Genomic DNA, 22,566 nt, shown 5'->3' with positions numbered 1-22,566 from the left:
AGCGGGGAGACTGTTTCTCTCTCTGCCCTCCCTCTTGCTCTGCTCTCTCTTGTTATCTCTCTCTCTCTCAAATAAATAAATAAAATCTTTTATTTATTTTTTAATATATTTTATTTTTAGAGCAGTTTTGGGTTCACAGCAAAATTGAGAAAAACGTTCAGAGATTTCCCATATAATCCCTTCCCCCACGTATGCAGAGCCTCCCCCATTATCAACAGTCACCACCAGAGTGGGGCATTAGTTAAAATTGATGAGCCTACCTTGACACATCGTCACCCAAAGTCCATGGTTTACATTTGGGTTCACTGTTGGTGTATACATTGTACAAATGTATAATGACATGTATCCATTATTGTCATATCATACATCACTGCCCTAAAAAAATCCTCTGTGCCCATTCATCCCTCCTTCCCTATTAACCCCTGTTAACCACTGACAAGTTTACTGTCACCACAGTTTTGCCTCTTCAAAATGTCATATAGTCAAACTCATACACTATATAGCCTTTTCATATTGGATTCTTTCACTTAATAATAGACATTTCAGTTTCCTCCATGTCTTTTCATGGCCTGATATTTCTTTTCTGTTCAATGTTGAATAATATTCCATTTCTTGATGTACCTCAGTTTCTCTATTTACCTATTGAAGGATATCTTGTTTGCATCCAAGTTTTGGCAATTATGAATAAAGCTACTAGAAACATACATGTGCGGTTTGTGTGTAGAAATGTTTTCAACCACATTAGGTAAATACAAAGAATAACAACAGCTGGATGGTACAGTAAGAATATGTTTGCAACTGTCTTCCAAAGTGGCTGGACTCTTTTACGTTCCCACCAGCCGTGAATGAGACTTCCTGCTGCTCCCCAACCTCACCAACATTTGTGTTTTCGGTGTTCTGGATTTTGGCTCTTCTAGCAGAGGCGTAAGGACATCTCGTTGTTCTTTCACTTTGCATTTCTCTGAGAATATATGATGTGGAACATCTATATCCTCCTCTGGGAAATGTTTGTTAAGGTCTTTGGCCCATTTTTATTTTTTTTACATGTACATAGGTTTATTGTAAGTTTCACTGATACAAAGGATGTATAACACAATTTACAAATAATAATGAAATAGGCAATACTCTTTATTGTGAATTCCATATAGCCAGACATTCTCACAGAATGCTTTCTTTGATTTTTGGCAAATTCTTATAGCCATATTGGCCCATTTTTAAATAGAGTTGTTTGTTTTCTTAATGTTGAGTATCTATGCTTTGGATAATATTCTTTTATCAGACATCTCTTTTGCAAATATTGTCTCCCAGTTTGTGGTTAGTCCTCTCATTGTCTTGGCAGTATTCTTTGTAGATCAACATCTTCAATGTTAATGAAGTCCAATCTTTCTTTCATGGATCATGTATTGGATGTTGTATTTTTTTTGATGTTACCGCCTGCTCTTTATTTTTTTAATTTATTTCTTTTTTTTTATTATTATGTTACATTAGCCACCATGCAGTACATCATTAGTTTTTGACGTAGTGTTCCACCATTCATTAGTAGCACATAACATCCAGGGCTTATCACAACACATGCCCCCCTTATTACCCATCAGCTAGCAACTCCATCCCCCCACTCCCCACCCCGCTGAAACCCTCAGTTTGTTTCCCAGAGTCCATAGTCTCTCATGGTTTGTCTCCCTCTCTGATCTCCTCCCCCCTTCAGCTTTCCCTTCCTTCCCCTATTGTCCTCCATTCAATCCCTTATGTTCCACATATGAGTGAAACCATATGATAATTGCCTTTCTCTGCTTGATTTATTTCACTTAGCATAATCCCCTCCAGTTCCATCCATGTCGATGCAAATGGTGGGTATTCATCCTCTCTAATGGCTGAGTAATATGCCATTGTATATATGAACCACATCCTCGTTATCCATTCATCCAATAAAGGGCATCTCAGCTTCTTCCACTTTTGGCAATTGTGGATATTGCTGCTAACAACATTGGGGTGCAGGTGCCCCTTCTGTTCACTACAACTGTAACTTTGGGGTAAATACTTAGTAGTGCAATTGCTGAACAGAATGGTAGCTCTATTTTTAACTTTTTAAAAGATTTTTATTTATTTATTTGAGAGAGAAAGAGTGACAGAGAGAGAAAGACCACGAGCAGTGGGGAGGGGTAGAGAGAGAAGCAGACTCCCTGCTGAGCAAGGAGCCTGATGCAGGGCTCAATCCCGAAACCCTGGGATCATGACCTGAGCTGAAGGCAGACACTCAGACCATGACTGAGCCACCATGGCACCCCTATTTTTAACTTTTTGAGGTACCTCCACACTGTTTTCCAGAGTGGCCGTATCAGCTTGCATTCCCACCAACAGTGTCAGAGGGTTCCCCTTTCTCCACATCTTCACCAATATTTGTTGTTCCCTGTTTTGTTAATTTTGGCCATTCTAACTGGTGTAAGGTGATATATCTCAATGTGGCATTGATTTGAATTTCCCTGATGGCTAATGATGTTGAACATTTTTTCATGTGTCTGTTAGCCATTTGTATGTCTTCTTTAGAGAAGTGTCTGTTCCTGTCTTCTGCCCATTTCTTGACTGGATTGTTTGATTTTTGGGTGTTGAGTTTGAGAAGTTCTTTATAGATCTTGGATACCAGCCCTTTATCTGAAATATCATTTGTAAATATTTTCTCCCATTCCATGAATCGCCTCTTAGTTTTGTTAACTGTTTCCTTTGCTGTGCAGAAGCTTTTTATCCTGATAAAGTCCCAAAAGTTCATTTTTGCTTTTCTTTCCCTTGCCTTTGGAATATGTCTTGAATGAAATTGCTGTCACCGTTGTCAAAGAGGTTACTGCTTATGTTCTCCTCTATGATTTTGATGGACTCCTGTCTCACAATGAGGTCTTTCATCCATTTTGAGTTTATCTCTGTGTATGGTGTAAGAGAATGGTCCAGTTTCATTCTTCTGTATGTAGCTGTCCAATTTTCCTAGCACCATTTATTGAAGAGATTGTCTTTTTTCCATTGGATATTTTTTCCAGATTTGTCAAAGATTGGTTGACCATAGAGCTAAGGGTCCATTTCTGGAGACTCTATTCTGTTCCATTGATTTATGTGTCTGTTTTTATGCCAATACTATGCTGTCTTGGTGATCACAGCTTTGTAATACAGCATGAAGTCAGGCAACGTGGTGCCCCCAGTATTGTTTTTCTTTTTCAACATTCCCTTGGTTGTTCGGGGTCTTTTCTGGTTCCATAAAAATTTTAAGATTGTTTTTTCATCTCTGTGAAAAATTCCAAAGGTATTTCAACAGGGATGGCAACAAAAGTGTGGATTGCTCTGGACAGCATAGACATTTTCACTATATTTATTCTTCCAATCCATGAGCATGGAATGTTTTCCCATCTTTTTGTTTCTAACTCAATTTCTTTCATAAGTGTTCTGTAGTTTTTAGAGCACAGATCCTTTTCTTCTTTGGTTAGGTTTTTTCCTAGTATCTTATGATTTTTTGTGCTAGTGTAAGTGAAATTGATTCCTTAATATCTCTTTCTACAGTTACATTGTTAGTGTATAGAAAAGCAACTGATTTCTGTGCATTGATTTTGTATCTTGCCACATTGCTGAATTGTTTTATGAGGTTTAGTAATTTGGGGGTGAAGTTTTTTGAGTTTTCCACATAAAGTATCATGTCATCTGTGAAAAGAGAGAGTTAAACTTCTTCTTTGCCAATTTGAATGCCTATTTGTTTTCTTTTTGTTGTCTGATTGCTGAGGCTAAGACTTCTCATACTATGTTGAACAATAGTGGTGAGAGTGGGCATCCCTCTCATGTTCCTGACCTTAAGGGAAAAGCTTTTCCTCATTGAGAATGATATTCCCTGTGGGCTTTTCATAGATGGCTTTTATGATGTTGAGGAATGTTCCTTCTATTCCTACACTATGAAGAGTTTTAATCAGGAAAAGATGCTGCATTTTGTCAAATGCTTTTTCTTCATCAATTGAGAGGATCATATGGTTCTCGTGTTTTCTTTTATTAATGTGCTCTATGACATTGATAGATTTGCAAACGTTGAACCCACCTTGCATCCCAGGAATAAATCCCACTTGGTCTTGGTGGATAATCCTTTTAATGTACTATTGGCTATGATCCATATTGGTTATGAATAGTTTGGCATCCATATTCATCAGGGATATTGGTCTGTAATTCTCCTTTTTGATGGGTCTTTGCCTGGTTTGGGGATCATGGTTAATGCTGGCTTCATAGAACGAGTTTGGAAGTTTTCCTTCTGTTTCTTTTTTTAAAAAACAGTTTCCATAGAATAGGTATGATTCCTTCTTTAAATGTTTAGTAGAATTCCTCTGGGAAACCATCTGGGCCTGGACTCTTGTTTTTTGGGAGGTTTTTGATTAGTGGTTCAATTTCGTTACTGGTTATTGGTCTATTCAGGTTGTCTATTTCTTCCTATTTCAGTCTTGGTTGTTTGTAAGTTTCCAGGAAGCCATCCATATCTTCCAGGTTGCTTAATTTGTTGGCATATAGTAGCTGGTAATGATTTCTAATATTGTTTTTATTTCCTTGATGTTAGTTGTGATCTCCCCCCTTTCATTCGTGATTTTATTAATTTGGGTCCTTTCTCTTTTCTTTTGGATAAGTCTGGCCAGAGGTTTATCAGTCTTATTAATTAACGTCTTTAGTATCAAATCGAATTGTTTGGTGATGAGTTACTCCAATCTGTGTTGATTTCCTCAAAAGACTTGGGTCACCTGTGTGTCAGCTGGGAGAGCTCTGTTGATCACTCAGGGGCATTCTAATATAATTGGGGCTTGGCTAGCTAGCTGTGGCAGATCCCAGGTGGCTTTGGCTGGGCTCTGCTCCACATGTCCTCACTTCCTCTGGCAGCCCACCTGCCTTAATTCACTTTTGGAGCCAGAGATCTAAGACAGAGAACCAGAAATGCACCAAGACTCTAAGGTCCACTGTCACTCCATATCCTGCTGGCCACAGCAAATAAAAAATCCTAATACAGCCCAGATCAAAGGTGGAGGAATGGTCTCTACCACCTAATGGAAGGTGCTGACCACATTGCCAAAGACATGGCCACATAGAACAACGGGGATGTGGGACCCTCTCTGCCAACAGTCTACCACTGGTGTAAATTTCAATTTGAGAGGTTTCATTTCCACTTCCACCTTCAGCAGTGCACTGATCTTTGAGAAGACAGTAAGACTGAATTACGTGTCTACTGCACACTTATGGAAATTTAGTTCAGAAGGTCAGGCTTTCCTCCAAAGTAAATATTTACTCCCCACCTCTTGCTTGTAGGTCACCATTCCTAGTCCAAGAAAACATCAAAGAAATAAAGGTTTTTCTTTCCAGATACTTCAGAGAGAACAGGGACACCATTTCTAACTCACCAATTGATGGGGCTAAGAACAGTTGTATCACTGATGCCATTTTCATAGCATCCTTAATATAGATACATTTTTCCTATTCATTGACCTTCTCATTGACATATTCATAATGGTTTTCATTCTGGCACTCCTTTTTTATGGGGAAAATTCTGCTAGAAGGAGGAGACATTTGAAATGCAAGGAAGACGACAGAGACATAGGAGTATTTTTTCATTGTTTTTCCACTTTTGCTTTTTTAATTTAAATGCAATTAGCCAAAACATAGTACATCATTAGCTGCAGATGTAGAATTCAATTAGTCATCAGTTGCATATAACACACACTGCTCATCACATCACGTGTCCTCCTTAATGTCCGTACCCAATTACCCCAACCCCCACCCCTCATTTTTCCAGTTTTATTGAAATGTAATTGACATATAAAATTCTGGAAGTTTAAGCATACAACTTGGTGATTTTATATGCATGTACATTGTGAAATGATCGCCAGGATAACTTACTGAATGCATTCATCGTTTCACAAAGTTATCATTTCTTTTTGTTGTAAGAACATTTACTATGTACTCTGTTAGCAACATTCAAGTATTCAAGACAGTATAGTTAACCATATAAACCATGTTGTACATTATGTTCCCAGAACTCATTCATCTCATTCACCTCCTTAGTTTCAGATATAGTGTGCAAAGATTCATCAATTGATATGACACACAGTGCTCATCACATCACATCACATGCCCTCCTTCATGCCCATCACCCTGTTACCCCATCCCCCCACCCACCTCCCCTTCCACAACCCTCAGTTTGTTTCCCAGAGTCGAGTCTCTCAAGGTTTGTCTCCCTCTCCGATTTATTCCCATTCAAATTTCCCTCCCTCCCCCTATGATCCTCTGCACTATTTCTTATATTCCACATCTGAGTGAAATCATACTCATTCATCTTATAACTCAAGTTTTGTAGGCTTTCACCAGCATCTTCTCATTTCCACAAACTCCAGCCACAAACATCAACCTACTCTCTGTTTCTATGAGTTCAGATTTTGTATTTCACATATAAGTGAGATCATACAACATTGGTCATTCTCTGTCTGATTATTTCACTTAGCATAATGCTCTCGGAGGCCATCCATGTTTTAGCAAAGGAATGGATGTCTTCTTTTTTATTGTTGAATTTCACTGTATAGATATGTCATCATCATTAATTCACCTGTTGATGATACGCAGCTGTTCCCATGTCTTGACTATTGTAAATAACGCTGCAATGAGTTTAAGGGCACAGATATCTGAAACATTCACAAACATGTGGGAATTAAACCACACACTCATGAGCAGCTGGTGGTTAAAAGAAGAAACCAAAAAGAAAATTTGAAAATCTTCAATCAACAAAGTAGGAAAGAACAAATATTGGTAAGGATGTGGAGAAAGGGGAATACTCTTACACTGTTGGTGGGAATGCAAGCTGGTACAGCCACTCTGGAAAACAGTATGGAGGTTCCTCAAGATGTTAAGAATAGAGCTACCCTATGACTCAGCAATTGCACTACTAGGTATTTACCCCAAAGATACAGATGTAGTGAAAAGAAGGGCCATATGCACCCCGAAGTTCATAGCAGCATTGTCCACAATAGCCAAACTGTGGAAGGAGTCAGGATACCCTTCAACAGATGAATGGATAAAGAAGATGTGGCCTATATATACAATGGAAATTTAGTCAGCTATTGGTAAGGATGAATACCCAACATTTGCATTGACATGGATAGAACTGGAGGGGATTATGCTAATGAAATAAGTCAAGCAGAGAAAGATAATTATATGGTTTCACTTACATGTGGAACATAAGGAATAGCAGGGAGGACATTAGGGGAAGGAAGGGAAAAATGAAGAGGGGGAATTAGAAAGGGAGATGAACCATGAGAGACTATGGACTCTGGGAAAAAAAACTGAGGGTGTCGGGGGAGGAATGGGGTAACAGGGTGATGGGTATTAAGGAGAGCAAGTATTGCATGGAGCACTGGGTGTTATACGCAAACAATGAATCATGGAACACTACATCAAAAACTAATGATACTATGGTGACTAAAATAACATAATAAAAAATAAATAAATACATAAATAAATACATAAATAAATAAATAAATAAATATCTTCAACCAAATGAAAATGGAAACATGGCCTATCAAAACTTATGGGATGTTGCCAAAGCAACTCTAAGAGGGAAGTTTATAGCTATAAATGTTTACATTAAGAAAAATAAAAGCGCTTAAGTGAATAACCTAACTGTATGATTCAAAGACCTAGAGAAAGAACAAACTAAGTCCTAAGCAACAGAGGAAAAGAAATACCAAATATCAGAGCATACAGAAATGATACATAGACCAGAAAACCAATAGAAAAGATTAACAAACCTAGGAGTTAATTTTTGAAAACCTAAGCAAATTTGCAAACCATTTGTTAGAGCAAAGAAAAGGGGAGGAGAAGAAGATGCAAATAAATAAAATCAGCAGCAAAGCATCACAAGATAAGTAAAAAATTTAATGACAGTGAAAACACTTTCTGTTCACTCACTCACACTATAACATTTGTAACATTTTTTTTTAAAGATTTTATTTATTTATGTGACAGAGGGACAGCCAGCGAGAGAGGGAACACAGCAGGGGGAGTGGGAGAGGAAGAAGCAGGCTCACAGCAGAGGAGCCTGATGTGGGACTCGATCCCGGAACTCCAGGATCACGCCCTGAGCCGAAGGCAGACGCTTTAACGACTGCGCTACCCAGGCGCCCCTGTAACATTTTTTTTTTTAAAGGAGTAATATTTGTAGGCAGCACTGTAAATTTTCAAGTAGAATGGCAAAATAATCCAATTAAATAATATAAAATCTGCCACTACAGTCTTCACTTTAATTAATAAAACCCTTTAAACATGGACGCCAACTATTCCGACTTCAATGGTAGATGTTCATCATCAAAAGCACATTTTCCACAAAGAAATATGATGTGATCGAAAATTGTGCTTCATCTCATTTCAGGTCTTCCCTGACACTGAACCCGTATTGGGTAACTTGTTTTATGCAAATTTGTCTTTCTGTAGATTACACTTGGATTGTGTTTTTCATAAATGATTTTTGCTTTATTATTCTGTGCTGGGTATACTGTGGATGCTGAGCTGCTATGAGAATAGGATCCTAACGAGGATCATAAAACCCCAAGACTAGCTACAAAACAAACTAGTAGATTAAGTATGTATTACCAGACAGAGCATTTAAAGTATTAACATGGAAATGAATGGCAGACACAGAGTGAAAACCTGTGATCTCAGAATATCCTCTACAATAAAATTATGAGAATGGTCTCAGTTGCAAAACATAGTTTATTCCATGAAACTAGTAGAGTTCATCACTCTACGAGGCAAATGGAAATCTCCAAATCGTTCCTGATTCAGGGTTGGAACTAATATGGAAATTAAGAAAACAAAAAAGAAAAAAAAAATGTTGGCTATCAAAAGGAGCAGAAAGTTTAATAAAGCAGTTGAATTTAGAAAACGTGACACTCCAGGATACAGATAGAGGGATTAAGTTCTTATTTCATGATCTGATTAACGAATCACAATTTCTGGCTGTTAGGCATTAGTCTGCAATAACAGGTACTTCTTGAAAAAATGGCCCTTTTATGGCTTCTTTCTGAAAAATACATTTAGAGTCCCTTTTATGTCTCTGTTCCTCAGGCTGTAGATGAAGGGGTTCAGCATGGGGGTGACCACCGTGTACATCACTGAGGCCACTGCACCTGCGTGGGAGCTCTGGGTAGAAGCAGAGCTAAGGTACACTCCTAGGCCTGTACAATAAAACAAGGAGACAATGGAGAGGTGAGATGCACAGGTGGAAAATGCTTTGTACTTCCCCTGAGCTGATGAGATCCCACATATGGAGGAAACTATCTTAGAGTAAGAGTAAAGGACCCCAGCCAGGGGAGCAGCAACCAGCAGCACAGTTGCAAAATACAGCACCATGTCATTAAGAAAGGTATCAGAACAGGCAAGTTGGATCATCTGACTAAGCTCACAGAAAAAGTGGGGGATTTCCAAGACTCTACAGAAGGACAGCCACAACGCCATTAAGGTTTGTAACAAGGAATGCAGGACACTCATGATCCAGGACACCAGAACCAGCAGTACACAGACCTGGGGGTTCATGGTGACCGTGTAGTGCAGGGGGTGACAGATGGCCACAAAGCGGTCATAGGCCATCACAGTCAGGAGGAAGTTGTCCAAACCTACAAAAAGTATGAAAAAGTACATCTGTGTGATGCAGCTATCATAAGTTATGACTTTTCTCTGTGTTTGTATATTTACCAGCATCTTGGGGATGGTGGTGGAGGTAAGGCAGATGTCTACAAAGGACAGGTTGGCCAGGAAGAAGTACATGGGGGTGTGGAGGTGGGAGTCAGAGCTGATGGCCAGGATGAGGAGCAGGTTTCCACACACAGTGATCAGGTACATGGAGAGGAAAAGCCCAAATAGGAGGGGCTGCAGTTCTGGTTCCTCTGAAAATCCCAGAAGAAGAAATTCTGATATTCGTGTATCATTCTCTAGTTCCATGTCTTTGATGTGACTACCAAAATAAGAAAGAAAGAGCAGGACACAATTATGCATTACTAACTGGGCAATTGTATTTGTTCATGTTCTGCACTCAAGACATTAATGTTTATATCTGTATGAAACATGATAAAATCATGAAAAACTAAAAATAGAAGGAAACTATCTCAACGTAAAGCCTTTTATGAAAAAGCCACAGCAAGCATGATACTCAATAGGGATACAGTGAACATTTCTTCCTGTATGGTCAGGAACAAGGCAAGGATGCCCCCTTTCCTGACTTCTACTGAACATAACACTGGAAGTTCTAACCAGAGCAACTAAAGAAAGAAAAAGAAATAAAAGGCATCCAAACTGGAAAGGAAGAAATAAATTTATATCTGCACACGGTGTGATCTTATATGTAGATAATCCTGAAGATGCCACAAAACACTAACAAAATTATTACATTAATTCAGTCAAGTAACTGGATACAAAGCCAACCCTCAAAACATCAGTTGAATATCTACAAAAAACAGCGAACAATCTGAAAAGGAAATAAAATAATTCCATCTGGGTGACATCCAAAAGAATAAAACTATCACCTCACAATAGTCAGAATGGCTAGTTTAAAATGACAAGAAATGATAAGTGTTGGTCAGGATGTGGAGAGGAGGGAATCCTTGTGCACTGTTAGGACTGCAAACTGGCTCAGCCACTGTGGAAAACAGAATGGAGGTTCAAAAAGTTAAAAATAGAAATATCTCATGATCAAGTAATCCACTTCCCAAAGAAGACAAAAACACTAATTCAAATATACATATGCACCCAATGTTTATTGCAGCATTGTTTATAATAGCCAAGATATGGAGGCAGCCCAACCCAAGTGTCCATGAATAGATGAATGGATAAAGAAGAATGGGGCACCTGGGTGGCACAGCGGTTGAGCGTCTGCCTTCGGCTCAGGGCGTGATCCCGGTGGTGTGGGATCGAGCCCCACATCAGGCTCTTCCACTATGAGCCTGCTTCTTCCTCTCCCACTCCCCCTGCTTGTGTTCCCTCTCTCGCTGGCTGTCTCTATCTCTGTTGAATAAATAAAATCTTTAAAAAAAAAAAAAGAAGATATATATATAACTTCATATTCATATATATAAATATAATATATAATATGGTATATAAATAATATATGTAAATATATGTGTATATATATGAACATTTCTCACCAATAAAAAATAACGATATCTTGCCATTTGCAACAACATGGATGGATCTAGAGGGTACTATACTAAGTGAAATAAATCAGACAAATACCATATGACCTCACTTATATGTGTAATCTAAAAAACAGAACAAATAAACAAACAGATGAATACAGAGAAAAAACTGGTACTTGCCAGAGAGTAGGTGGAGGGGGAGTAGATAAAGGGTATTAAGAGGTACAAAGGAGATCTTCCCATCTGCAACAACATAGATTAATCAAGAGGGGGCTATACTAAGTGAAATAAATCAGCCAGAGAAAGACAAATACCATATGATTTTACACATATTTGATATTTATTTTTTTTCACTGTCATTACTATTTTATTGTATTTTCTTCTAGAATTTTTTCCAATAACTGTTTTTAATTGAAGTTATAATGTGCATTTGTTTTTTTAATAATGTTTATTTTGTTATATTAGTCACCATACAGTACATCCCCAGTTCTTGATGCAATGTTCCATGATTCATCACTTGCATATAACACCCAGTGCACCACACAGTATGTGCCCTCCTTAATACCCATCACCAGCCTATCCCAATCCCCCATGCCCCTCCCCTCTGAAGCCCGCAGTCCATTTCCCAGCGTCCACAATCTCTCATGATTCATTCCCCCTTCTGTTTAACCCCCCTTCATTCTTCCCTTCCTTCTCCTACCAATCTTCCTATTTCTTATGTTCCATAAATGAGTGAAACCATATGATAATTGTCTTTCTCTGCTTGACTTATTTCACTTAGCATAATCTCCTCCAGTCCCATCCATGTTGCTGCAAATGTTGTGTAATCGTTCTTTCTGATGGCTGAGTAATATTCCATTGTATATATGGACCACATCTTCTTAATCCAGTTATCTGTTGAAGGGCATCTCGGCTCCTTCCATGATTTAGCTATTGTGGACAATGCCGCTATGAACATTGGGGTGCATATGGCCCTTCTCTTCACTACGTCTGTATCTTTGGGGTAAATACCCAGTAGTGCAATGGCTGGATCATAGGGTAGCTCAATTTTTAACTTTTTAAGGGACCTCCACACTGTTTTCCAGAGTGGCTGTACCAACTTGCATTCCCACCAACAGTTACACGTATTTGATATTTAGGAAACAAAACAAATGAACAAGGAAAAAAGAGGCAAACCAAAAAACAGACTCTTAACTATAGAGAACAATCTGCTAGTTACCACAGGGGGTGGGTGGGTGAAGTGATGGGGGAAATAGGTGAAGAGAATTAAGAATACACTCATCAGAAATAAGTCAAGCAGAGAAAGACAATTATCATATGGTTTCACTCATTTGTGGAACATAAGGAATAGCAGGGAGATTGGTAGGAGAGGGAAGGGAAGAATGAAGGGGGTGTAAACAGAGAGGGAAATGAACCACAAGAGACTATGGACTCTGGGAAACAAACAGAGGGTTTTGGAAGGGAGGGGGTTGGGGGATGGGCTAGCCCAGTGAAGGGTATTAAGGAGGGCACATATTGCATGGAGCACTGGGTGTTATACACAAACAATGAATCATGGAACACTACATCAAAAACTAATGATGTACTGTAAGGTGACTAACATATCATAAAAAAAAAGACTACACTCATCATCATGAGCACTGAGTAATGTATATAACTGTTGAATCATTGTATTTTACACCTGAAACTAATAAAACACTGCATGTCAATATACAGAAAATAAAAAAATATTTTTTTTAGGGAGATAAAATTCTTTACTTTATTTGCAGAAGCTGAGTTTATGAGAAAGTTGCCCGAAATAATACATTTAGTAAGTGGAAAAACAGATACAGTAGTTTGGTGTTCTGGCTTCAAGTCTGGGGCCTCATACTTTTTTATTTACAAAGAAGTAAGGGTGGGATGACTTCAGTAATATAGGAAAAAGTAATGCAAATCAACACTCTGGGTTAAAATATTAAATAACATCTATTGAAGAAATAGAAATTTTATCAGTGCAGTGAAGAATCACAGGGTCAGATCTGGGAGAAGGAAACTGAGAGAGGAGAGTTTGGCAGCTAGAGCCCCTTGTCATCCAGGAACATCTGTCAGTTCAGGCAGAGGCAGCTGAGAGATTGGGGTATGAGGTCCAAGGCCCATTGTGGATGGGGAGCTCCAGTTCATCACTCATGCTTTGAATTGGGAACCCAGAGGCCTCCACTCAGGATGGGACAGAGAGCCAAAAATAGTCTGGCTTTCCAGAGACTCAATCACTGTAGATGGCTCGAGGTGGAGTTTCATTGCTAGTGCCCCTAGCCACAGCTAGAGGCAAATCTAAGTGCTCCTTGGAGCAGGAAACATCACCTAGGCTCCAATTATTTCCATAATTATTTTTTTTCCACATAAGCTATTCAGAACTCAATAAAAAATAAATTTAAAAAATACAAAACATCCCCCCAAAGTCCTTAAAATTAACAGAAAAATCCCCCAAATAAAAAAAATAATAAATAAATAAAATCTACAGGCAAAACCATCTCAATTAAGGCAAGAAACTGAGAAGGAAGAAGTTACACATTAACTAATAGAATTTAAAACATTTTCAAATGTTTCCAAATATCTCCACAGAATTCAATTATCATATGGTTTCACTTATATGTGGAACATAAGGAATAGCACAGAGGACCACTGGGGAAGGGAGGGAAACTGAATGGAAAGAAATCAGAGAGGGAGACAAACCATGAGAGACTATGGACTCTGGGAAATGAACTGAGAGTTACAGACGGGCAGGGGTGGGGGAATGGGGTAACTGGGTGATGGGTATTAAGGAGGGCACGTGATGTAATGAGCACTGGGTGTTATACACAACTAATGAATCCTTGAACACTACATCAAAAACTAATGATGTACTATATGTTGGCTAATTGAACATAATAACAATTAAAAAAAAAAGAATTCAATAGAGAAACAATAAACTGCAGGGGTGCCTGGGTGGCTCAGTTGGTTAAGTGTCCGACTCTTGATTTTGGATCGGGTCATGATCTTGGGTCATGAGATTGAGCCCCACATCAGGCTCCTTGTTGGGCATGGAACCTACTTACGATTCTCTCTCTCCCTGTCCCTCTGCCCCTCCCTTCCAGCACTCTTTCTCTCAAAAAAAGAGAGAGAAATAATAGTCTGTAAAAAATCACAAAATTCTGAAACCTGTGGAAAATGGACATATAATATATGTGTATAATAATGGGCAAGTCAAAATGGTGACCAAATATGTGAAGTTCACCTCAACACACTGCTTCTTTATGAAAACAAGAAATCCCTTCCACACCCATCAGCCTGTCCAAAAATTTAAGGAGCTATCATATCGATTGGGATTGGAAGTTTTAAACAGGTAACAAAGTGATACTCCTTAGTTTTCATAGCATAAATGTGACATGCCATAACATTTGGGGGAAATAATCTGAAAACAGCTGTAAGTATCAAAAATACAGATATGTATCATTTACCTCAGGGTTCCTCATCTCAGCACTATTGATATTGTGGCCCAGATCAGTCTCTGAGGTGGGGTTTGTCCTGGGCATTGTCGGATGTTTAGAGCATCTCTGGCCTCTAGTGACACCTCCCCAGTCTGACAGCCTAAAATGTCTCTGTACATTGCTCAATGTCCCCTAAAGGACAAAATTGCCCCTGGTGGAAAACCAGCATTTTAACTCAATCTCAAAATATTTTTGTACAATTGATATGCTAACAATTTAATGAGAAAGAATATGAAAAAGCCTCAAAAAGTGTAAATGACACAGACACACCGTGAAATACTATGCAATCACTGAAGTAATGAATTAGCATTGTACTGGTTGGTGGAGGAAAGTCTATAAGGTGCTATTGAGGAAGACAAGCTATAAAAAAAAAAGACTCCACCAGGGCATAAAGATCATTTACAATGAGTATTAGATTCTATACATGAATTTGTATAAAAGTGCATGAGTATTTGTGTGTACATAATATAGAAATGTAAGTTTTAAAAGAAGCTAAGAGATTATGGAACAAAGGATAGCAGTAAGAGAGGGGAATAAGTTAGTTATGGAGCTGTTTCCATCAGCAGTCTGAAACACTGTGACAATCTAAAACTTTACAGAGAGGTTTAAATAGTATAAATGTAATGACATCAATGCAGATCACTAATTGAAGAATTAAAGTGCTAAAGACCTGGAAACCCGGGTGCCTGGCTGGCCCTGTCAGTGGACTACGACTCCTGACTTGGGGTTGTGAGTTTGACCCCCACATTGCACATACAGATTACTTTTAAAAAACATAAAAATTAGAAATAAAAATATATTTAAAAAGTGGGTAGGAAGCATTATCTAAACTGATGCTTTCATGTCATACAGAGATATAATAATTCATATTTGTTTAGGAAGAAAAGGTGAATGTTAGTCAAACGATAAAGAAGAATACCTTCCAAATGAGGGCCACAGGTGATGTGACTTTGAGAAATAGATCTAATCACAAAAGGCCAGAAGGTACGATAAGGAATAACAGAAATGTGAAGATAGGTTGGAAATATGTATAAATGGTGATTTATTTATTCAAATGATGCAGAAGAACTTTCTACACTTAAATATGCAAAAGAGGGGAGGAAAATATGACCAATGATAGGTTTGAGCACACAAAATGTATAAATTTTCCTACTACCCTCAAATACATACATACATACATACATACATACATACATACATACATAAAGGAACTGAAGGTAAATGGCAAAGTTGATGGAAAATCTCCAATTTCTATTTTTGAAAAAAATGCAGTCAACAACAGGAAGATAAACACTCCAAACCCACCAAACAAAAGCACAGAACTGGCACAATTTACAATAGAGGAAGCAAATGGCTCAGAAATTCACAAATGTACTCATTCTCACCAGTAAGGAAATAATTCCAATGTGAAGCTTTTTTAGCATACTCCTTTTCACCTATTAAATTTTTTAAAAAACATTGATTGGAATACCCAGCATGAAAAAGGACATGTGAAATGTGTATCTCATGATCCATTGGTCTGGATCTTTCTCATCAGTATGAAAACATACTCAAATTTTCCCTGGTTTAAAAAGAATGAAAGGAATGCCGTCCCTTGACTGCCTATCCCTCCTGGCTAATACCCTGTATCTCTATTCCCTTAATCTCAAAAATTCGTGGACTCGTGTTCTACTTTTATTAGAACCACTTTCTGCCACCCATCACCCCACCTCCATCAGCACTACTTAATCTACAACAATCTCCCCTGGATGGTTAATTTCAATGTTTACTTTTATTTTTAGGATCATGAATAAATCCATTCATTAGTTAATCAAGCAAGGCAACAACCACAGTGATGTCCCAGTGCTGAGCTAGGCTGAGTTGGCTCTCAGGTGGCATCAGGTAAATGTTCTCACCCTTCATTCTCTCTGGCCCTTTCCTGAAGTACCTGCTGGGTTTCTGGACTCACCTGTATGGGGGTCTCTGTGAGGACGTCTGAATTCCTCCCTCGATGGTTGATGATGGACACTGAAGCTCTGTTCTCAAACAATACAGCAGGAGTCTCCTAAACAGACCTAGGACTCCAGAAAAAAACCATGTCCCAGTCAGCCCAAGCTTGCACCTGCTGAGGGACAACAGCAGAAGAGATATTTACAGCTCCCTATCTGCTCCTTAGGCATATTTTCCTCCTGTTACTCCAACCACGGAGCACATCATCCCCCTTGAGACATTGCCTGCACAAATGGGAATTTCTTTCCTGTAGTTTCCTTTTCCCAAGAGACCAACTTACAAGTTAGGTAAATCCAGATATTACTCTTCCCTGAACTCACCTCCTTCCCACAGAGCTAACCTCCTAGCTCCTTATCCCAACCCTGAGTTAAAGATTTCTCCAAACCTAAGAGAGAAGTGTTTTTCTTTACTAGACTCCTTGGGTCTCCAAAATATTGATTCATGGTGGGACACAGCTCTGATATCTCCAGAAGATTGCTATTCCCCCCTTTCAACAGGGTGAAGAACTGTATTCCTCTGACATAAAATCATGAGTACTATGGTCTTCAGCTTCCATGACACTTTTGCTAAAACATTTAACAGTTCAATGCTTTAACATAAATTAAGAGCTGTTGTTGTATAAAATGTATAAAATTAGGGGTAATTAGGGACACCTGAGTGGCTCAGTTGGTTAAGTTTCTGTCTTCAACTCAGGTCATGACCCAGGGGTCCTGGGATCAAGTCCAAGCAGGGAGCCTGCTTCTCCCTCTCCTTCTGCCTGCCACTCCCCCTGCTTGTGCTTTCTCCCTCCCTCTCTCTCTCTGTCTCTCTCTCTGACAAATAAATAAATAAAATCTAAAAAAAATTGGTAATTAAAATATATATATTTAGGTATGAGCTTGAGGTTCACAAGATGAAAGAGTTCTGGAGATGGATGGTGCTGCCAACTGCACAACAATGTGAATGCATTTCATCCCGCTGAGCTGTGCACTTAAAAATGGTTAAGGGGCACCTGGGTGGCTCAGTCAATCCAGCCTCTGACTCCCGATCTCAGCTCAGGTCTTGATCTTGTCAGGGTCATGAGTTCAAGCCCCATGTTGGGCTTTGAGTTTGGCATGGAGCCTACTTAAAAATAAAATAAAATACTATAAGTTTGCTAATCAATTTTAAGAAAATAAAATAAAATAATAAAATAAAATAAAATAAAATAAAATAAAATAAAATAAAATAAAAGGTTGAGGTGGATGAAAAATGTCATTAGGATTGAGGAGCACTTTTGCCCTGATGAGTACAGGCTGATGTATGGAAGTGTTGAATTGCTAAATTGTACACCTGAAAGTAATATTTTGCTGTGTGTCAACTAACTGGAATTTAAATAAAAACTTGACAAAAAAGAATACACGTTTCTTAATGAGTACTGAAAAATGTATAGAACTATTGAATCATTATATTGGACCCCTGAAAATAATAAAACACTGTATGTTAATTAAACTTCAATTTAAAATTCTGTTAAATATAAAATAAATTTTTTAAAAAGACAAAAAGATAAAAAGATTAGCCATGACTAACCAAGTGGGACTAAGGTAATCACACAGTCCTCCAAATGTTGAGGAGGGAGACAAAAGAGTTGGTGTCAGAGAGACTTTGAAAATGCTGCCCTGCTGTCTCTGAAGGTGGAGGAAGAGCCAGGAGCCCAGGAATGCAGGCGGCCAGCAAGAGAGACTGGAATTGGAAAGGAAACAGATTTTCCTTTGAGTCTCTAGAAGGAACTCAACCCTGCAGACGTCTTGCTATTAGCCCATGAGACTCCTTCCAAGCTTCTGACTCCGGAACTGAAAGAGCATGTACGTGTTTGTTTTAAGCAACTAGTGTGGGGATATTTTACAGTGCCAGGAGGAATCTCATACGGACATGGTCAATAACATTATTTGAGGCAACAGAGTTTAAACCTCTCAATTCACTCATCAGCTTCCCTTGGATAAGGGAAATTTATATTACAAACCCACAGTAGTTAGAAAGGAAATTTTAAATCGATGTGGTTATATTCTGCCCCATCAACTGATACAGTGAATTCCTTGTGTCATAAATGTGCCTGTGGTCTGACTCTGAGGCCTCGAGGCAGTGACATAAGAAAGGAACTCATGATCAAAATTGAGGTCACTCATTGCAATTTACATCTTTATCTGTATTTCTGAATCCTTTTATTTCACATATATTTTTTTCTCATAATAATATTTTATTATATTATGTTATTCACCATACAGTACATTTAAAAGTTCATTCTTCTCAGTGCTATCCTCTCCAGCTTTCTCATGATTCCTTTCAACATAAAAGATGAGCTCATGAATACGTCTGTGTGTACACATGTGAGTGAGCTTATTTGAAACAAAAATGTATCCAAACACACACATACACAAGACACAACCATTACCCTCAAATGTTTTCTTTGAGGTGAACAAGAAAGTCCACAAATTTTATTCAGTTCCAACAATGTCCATATGAACTTATGTTTAGAATCCCAAATTACCCTGAGAAATAGAGAAAATGATGCTCAGAATCCTTAAGTTTAATAATTACTTAACAAAGCCATTAACACTTATGTATAGTGTTAAATCATACACAAATAGGAAACTTGCAACATTTACTCATCATTTTTTTGTACCTCCTTTAATTTATCAATGAGTACACTTCACATATGCAGGTTATTGTGTATAATTATACTCTAATGATTTAATTCAGTGGAATAAATCTAATGGTGTGTGGCTACAGGTAGGATCTAGAGCACAGTCAGCTGATTCTCACTTAAGAGGGGTGGGAGACAGCACTTCTAATGGGGAAGAAAGCTGAGTGTTAATACGGATGTATGAACAATGGAATTAAATTTAAGTAACTCATGTGAGAAACCAATTTTTTCTATGAATAGATTAGCCTACGCATGGAAATGTAATAATAAGAGCCCATAAATTGCCTGAGACAAAAGAGCTCTACAGCCACACACAGCATCGTGCATGGATGGGCCTTGGAAACACCATGTAGATTCACACCTGACTCCAAATCCAGGAGAAGCCAGGCAGAGATCAGAAATGCTTCCCAGCATACAAGTCCATATGATTATGAAAGTATTATGATATGTCATTTGACAAGGACAGCCTGTTACACAGCAAGAGCTGACTGACACAACAATCCAAGTGAACAGACATGAGGCGATTAGAACGTGTGCTGTTTTTATTTGTGGCACAGGATCTGACACTAAGGAGAGCAGTCATGATGATTCTGTGATTCAAGTTTGTTTCTGATGACTTTATGAACAAGTGACTACATGTGGGCTTCTTCTGGGTAACTGGGAGAATTTGAAGGAAATGCACATTTGTGCAGAAGAACTGGTGACCCTGAACTCAGGACCTGCAGGATATCCAGCTCTCTTGTGAAGTGTCCTCTTATCATGCAGGTGGAAGAGCTTTCAAAGCAGGAAGGAGATTTGAAATGGATGATGCTGATATTGTTAATTCACCATCCCTCAGTATTTGTGACAAATATTAGGAAAGGGGGGTTATTTCGTGTAACAGTAAAAGAGTCATATTAGCAGGGAGCATTGGAAATTTTCAAGTAGAAACAGGAAGATAACTCGGTAATAAAACAGAAGACACTAAGCAATCCTTCACTTCAATGAATCTTCTACCCTCAATAAATAGATGCACAACATGAAAAACAAATATTTCAGATAGCAATAAAATGAGTGGCTTGAAATGTTGAAACCTCATAGTTCTCAAATATTTAATTTTTTAATTCCAGTATAATTACAGCATAATATAAGTTTCAGGTGTACAATATAGTGATTCAGCAATTCTATACATTACTCAGTGCTTATCACAATAAGTGTACTCTTAATCCCCATTATCTAATTCACCCATCCCCCCATCTACCTGCCCTCTGGCAACCACCAGTTTGTTCTCCATATTGAAGAATCTTTTTGTCTCTTTTCCTCTCTGTTTGTTTTGTTTCTTCAATTCCACACATGACTGAAATCATACAGTATTTCTGGTTCTCTGACTGACTGATTTCTCTTAGCACCATACCCTCTACATCCATCCATGTTGAAAGTGGATCAGCAAAATAAAAATATTTTCCACAGAAAAGGAAACGATCAACAAAACAAAAAGACAATCTATTTAATGGGAGAAGATATTTGCAAATGATATATCCAAGAAGGGGTTAATATCCAAAATACATAAAGAACTTATACAAGTCAACAGCAGAAAAAAATTAATAATAATTCCTTTAAAAATGGCCAGAAGAAATGAGCAGACATTTATTCAAAGAAGACATACAGATGGTCAAAAGGCACATGAAAATATGCTCAACATCACTCATCATCGGGGAAATACAAATCAAAATCGCCATGAGATATCACCTCATACCTGTCAGAATGGCTAAAATCAACAACACAGGAAACAATAGATGCTGCAAGGATGTGGAGGAGGGGAACGCTCTTACATTGTTGGTGAGAATGCAAACTGCTGCAGCCACTTGGAAAACAGTGTGGAGGTTCGTAAAAATTAAAAATAGACCCACTCTATGATCCAGGGATCCCACTACTGGGTATTTACTCAAAGAAAATGTATCCTCATATTTGTGGTCTTTCTGACACTAAGAACATATGAGGTCAATCTATTTATTCAAATTTGTCTTTCCATATAGACTTCACTGGAACATATATGTTTGCTAATCAGTGTTTGCAAGTGGTGACAATAGGCATTCTGAACACCTAGGTGAATAATAGAATAAAACAAGGAGACTAGCTTTAAAACACAGAAGCATGCTTGTAGAGAAAGTGCCTGACATGAAGCTTTTGAATTTTGAAGCATCCATTTCAAGGACAACCATGCTGAATAAACATACTGTCAGGTGTGTGACACTATTATCAGATAAGCACTCAGGCTGCCCCAGTCATGAAGCACCTCTTCAGAAAGCCCTGGGTAACCTGGATACTGACACATGAGAGATCCTCCATTGCGTTTCTGTACCAGAATTTCACTCTTATGTTTTAAACTGGGCAATAAAGAGATAACCTGGGAACCCCTAGCCACTCTGCCCATAGACCCCCTAATTCTGGCTTTTCTCTCTCTTGCTATGAATCTCTGCCCCCCCCCAGACCTTTCTGCCTCTGCCCTCCAGGAGCTGTAATAGACCTGGCTTTGTTGGAGTTCTCTGATGGGTGTTGCTGAGGCCTGTCTTGCAGTCACAGTGAGAATCCAAGGGCTGGTGCAGCCACAGCAGAGGCTCTGGTCAGGGAAGCATCTGTGGGAATGTCCACAAGCACAAGGGTGCAGGGGGTGCCCGGGCTTTCCTAGCCTGAGCATCCTTGTCAGGAGCCTGAGACTTAAACAAAACAATGCTAGAGACCACATTCTCAGGAAGAGAAGTGAGGATAGAGATGTAAAAAGATTGACAGATTCAAAGGAAAACTGTCATTTTGTATTCTCCTCTATAATAAAGTCATGTGAAGAACGTAGTGGCCAATGTAGTGTCTTCCATATGAAGAATACAACTCATTATTATTCTTTTGGGAAACCTAGAGAAAATTTAGGTGATATGATATGTCATTTGAAATGAAATTTGTTTGAAGAAATCCAACTAGCCCCTTGATAGATACAGAAATTTCTAGGCATTTGTGATCCAAGGTTGAAGAAACCATTGGAATGTATGAAAAAATCAGACAAAGCAGAGGATTAATAAAGTGATTACTTAAATGTGTGGAAAAGTTGAATTCAAACTAATGGAAATTCCAGGAAACAAAGGTGCAGATTCTAGAAGGTGCAGATTCTACTTCCCCTCTCTGATCAAAGAATAGCAGGTCCTCGCTCTGGGCTGTGAGTCCTACAATCATGGGCACTTCTTCAGCCCCAGGACAATGGCCG

At 38.5% G+C, this 22,566-nt stretch overlaps 1 protein-coding gene across 1 annotated transcript; it reads right to left on the bottom strand.

Annotated features, from left to right (window-relative positions):
• Positions 1-9,054: 9,054 nt before the first annotated feature.
• Positions 9,055-10,038, bottom strand: LOC113249339 (olfactory receptor-like protein OLF4). Its single transcript, XM_048227068.1, has one exon. The coding sequence runs from the start codon at positions 10,036-10,038 to the stop codon at positions 9,055-9,057; it is 984 nt and encodes a 327-aa protein (XP_048083025.1).
• Between the last annotated feature and the right edge of the window lie 12,528 nt (positions 10,039-22,566).

The sequence above is a fragment of the Ursus arctos genome, unplaced genomic scaffold (genome assembly GCF_023065955.2).
Source record: "Ursus arctos isolate Adak ecotype North America unplaced genomic scaffold, UrsArc2.0 scaffold_14, whole genome shotgun sequence".
Lineage (NCBI taxonomy): Eukaryota > Metazoa > Chordata > Mammalia > Carnivora > Ursidae > Ursus > Ursus arctos.
The sequence above is the reverse complement of the archived record's forward strand: the minus strand, read 5'-3'. Positions and strand labels throughout refer to the sequence as shown.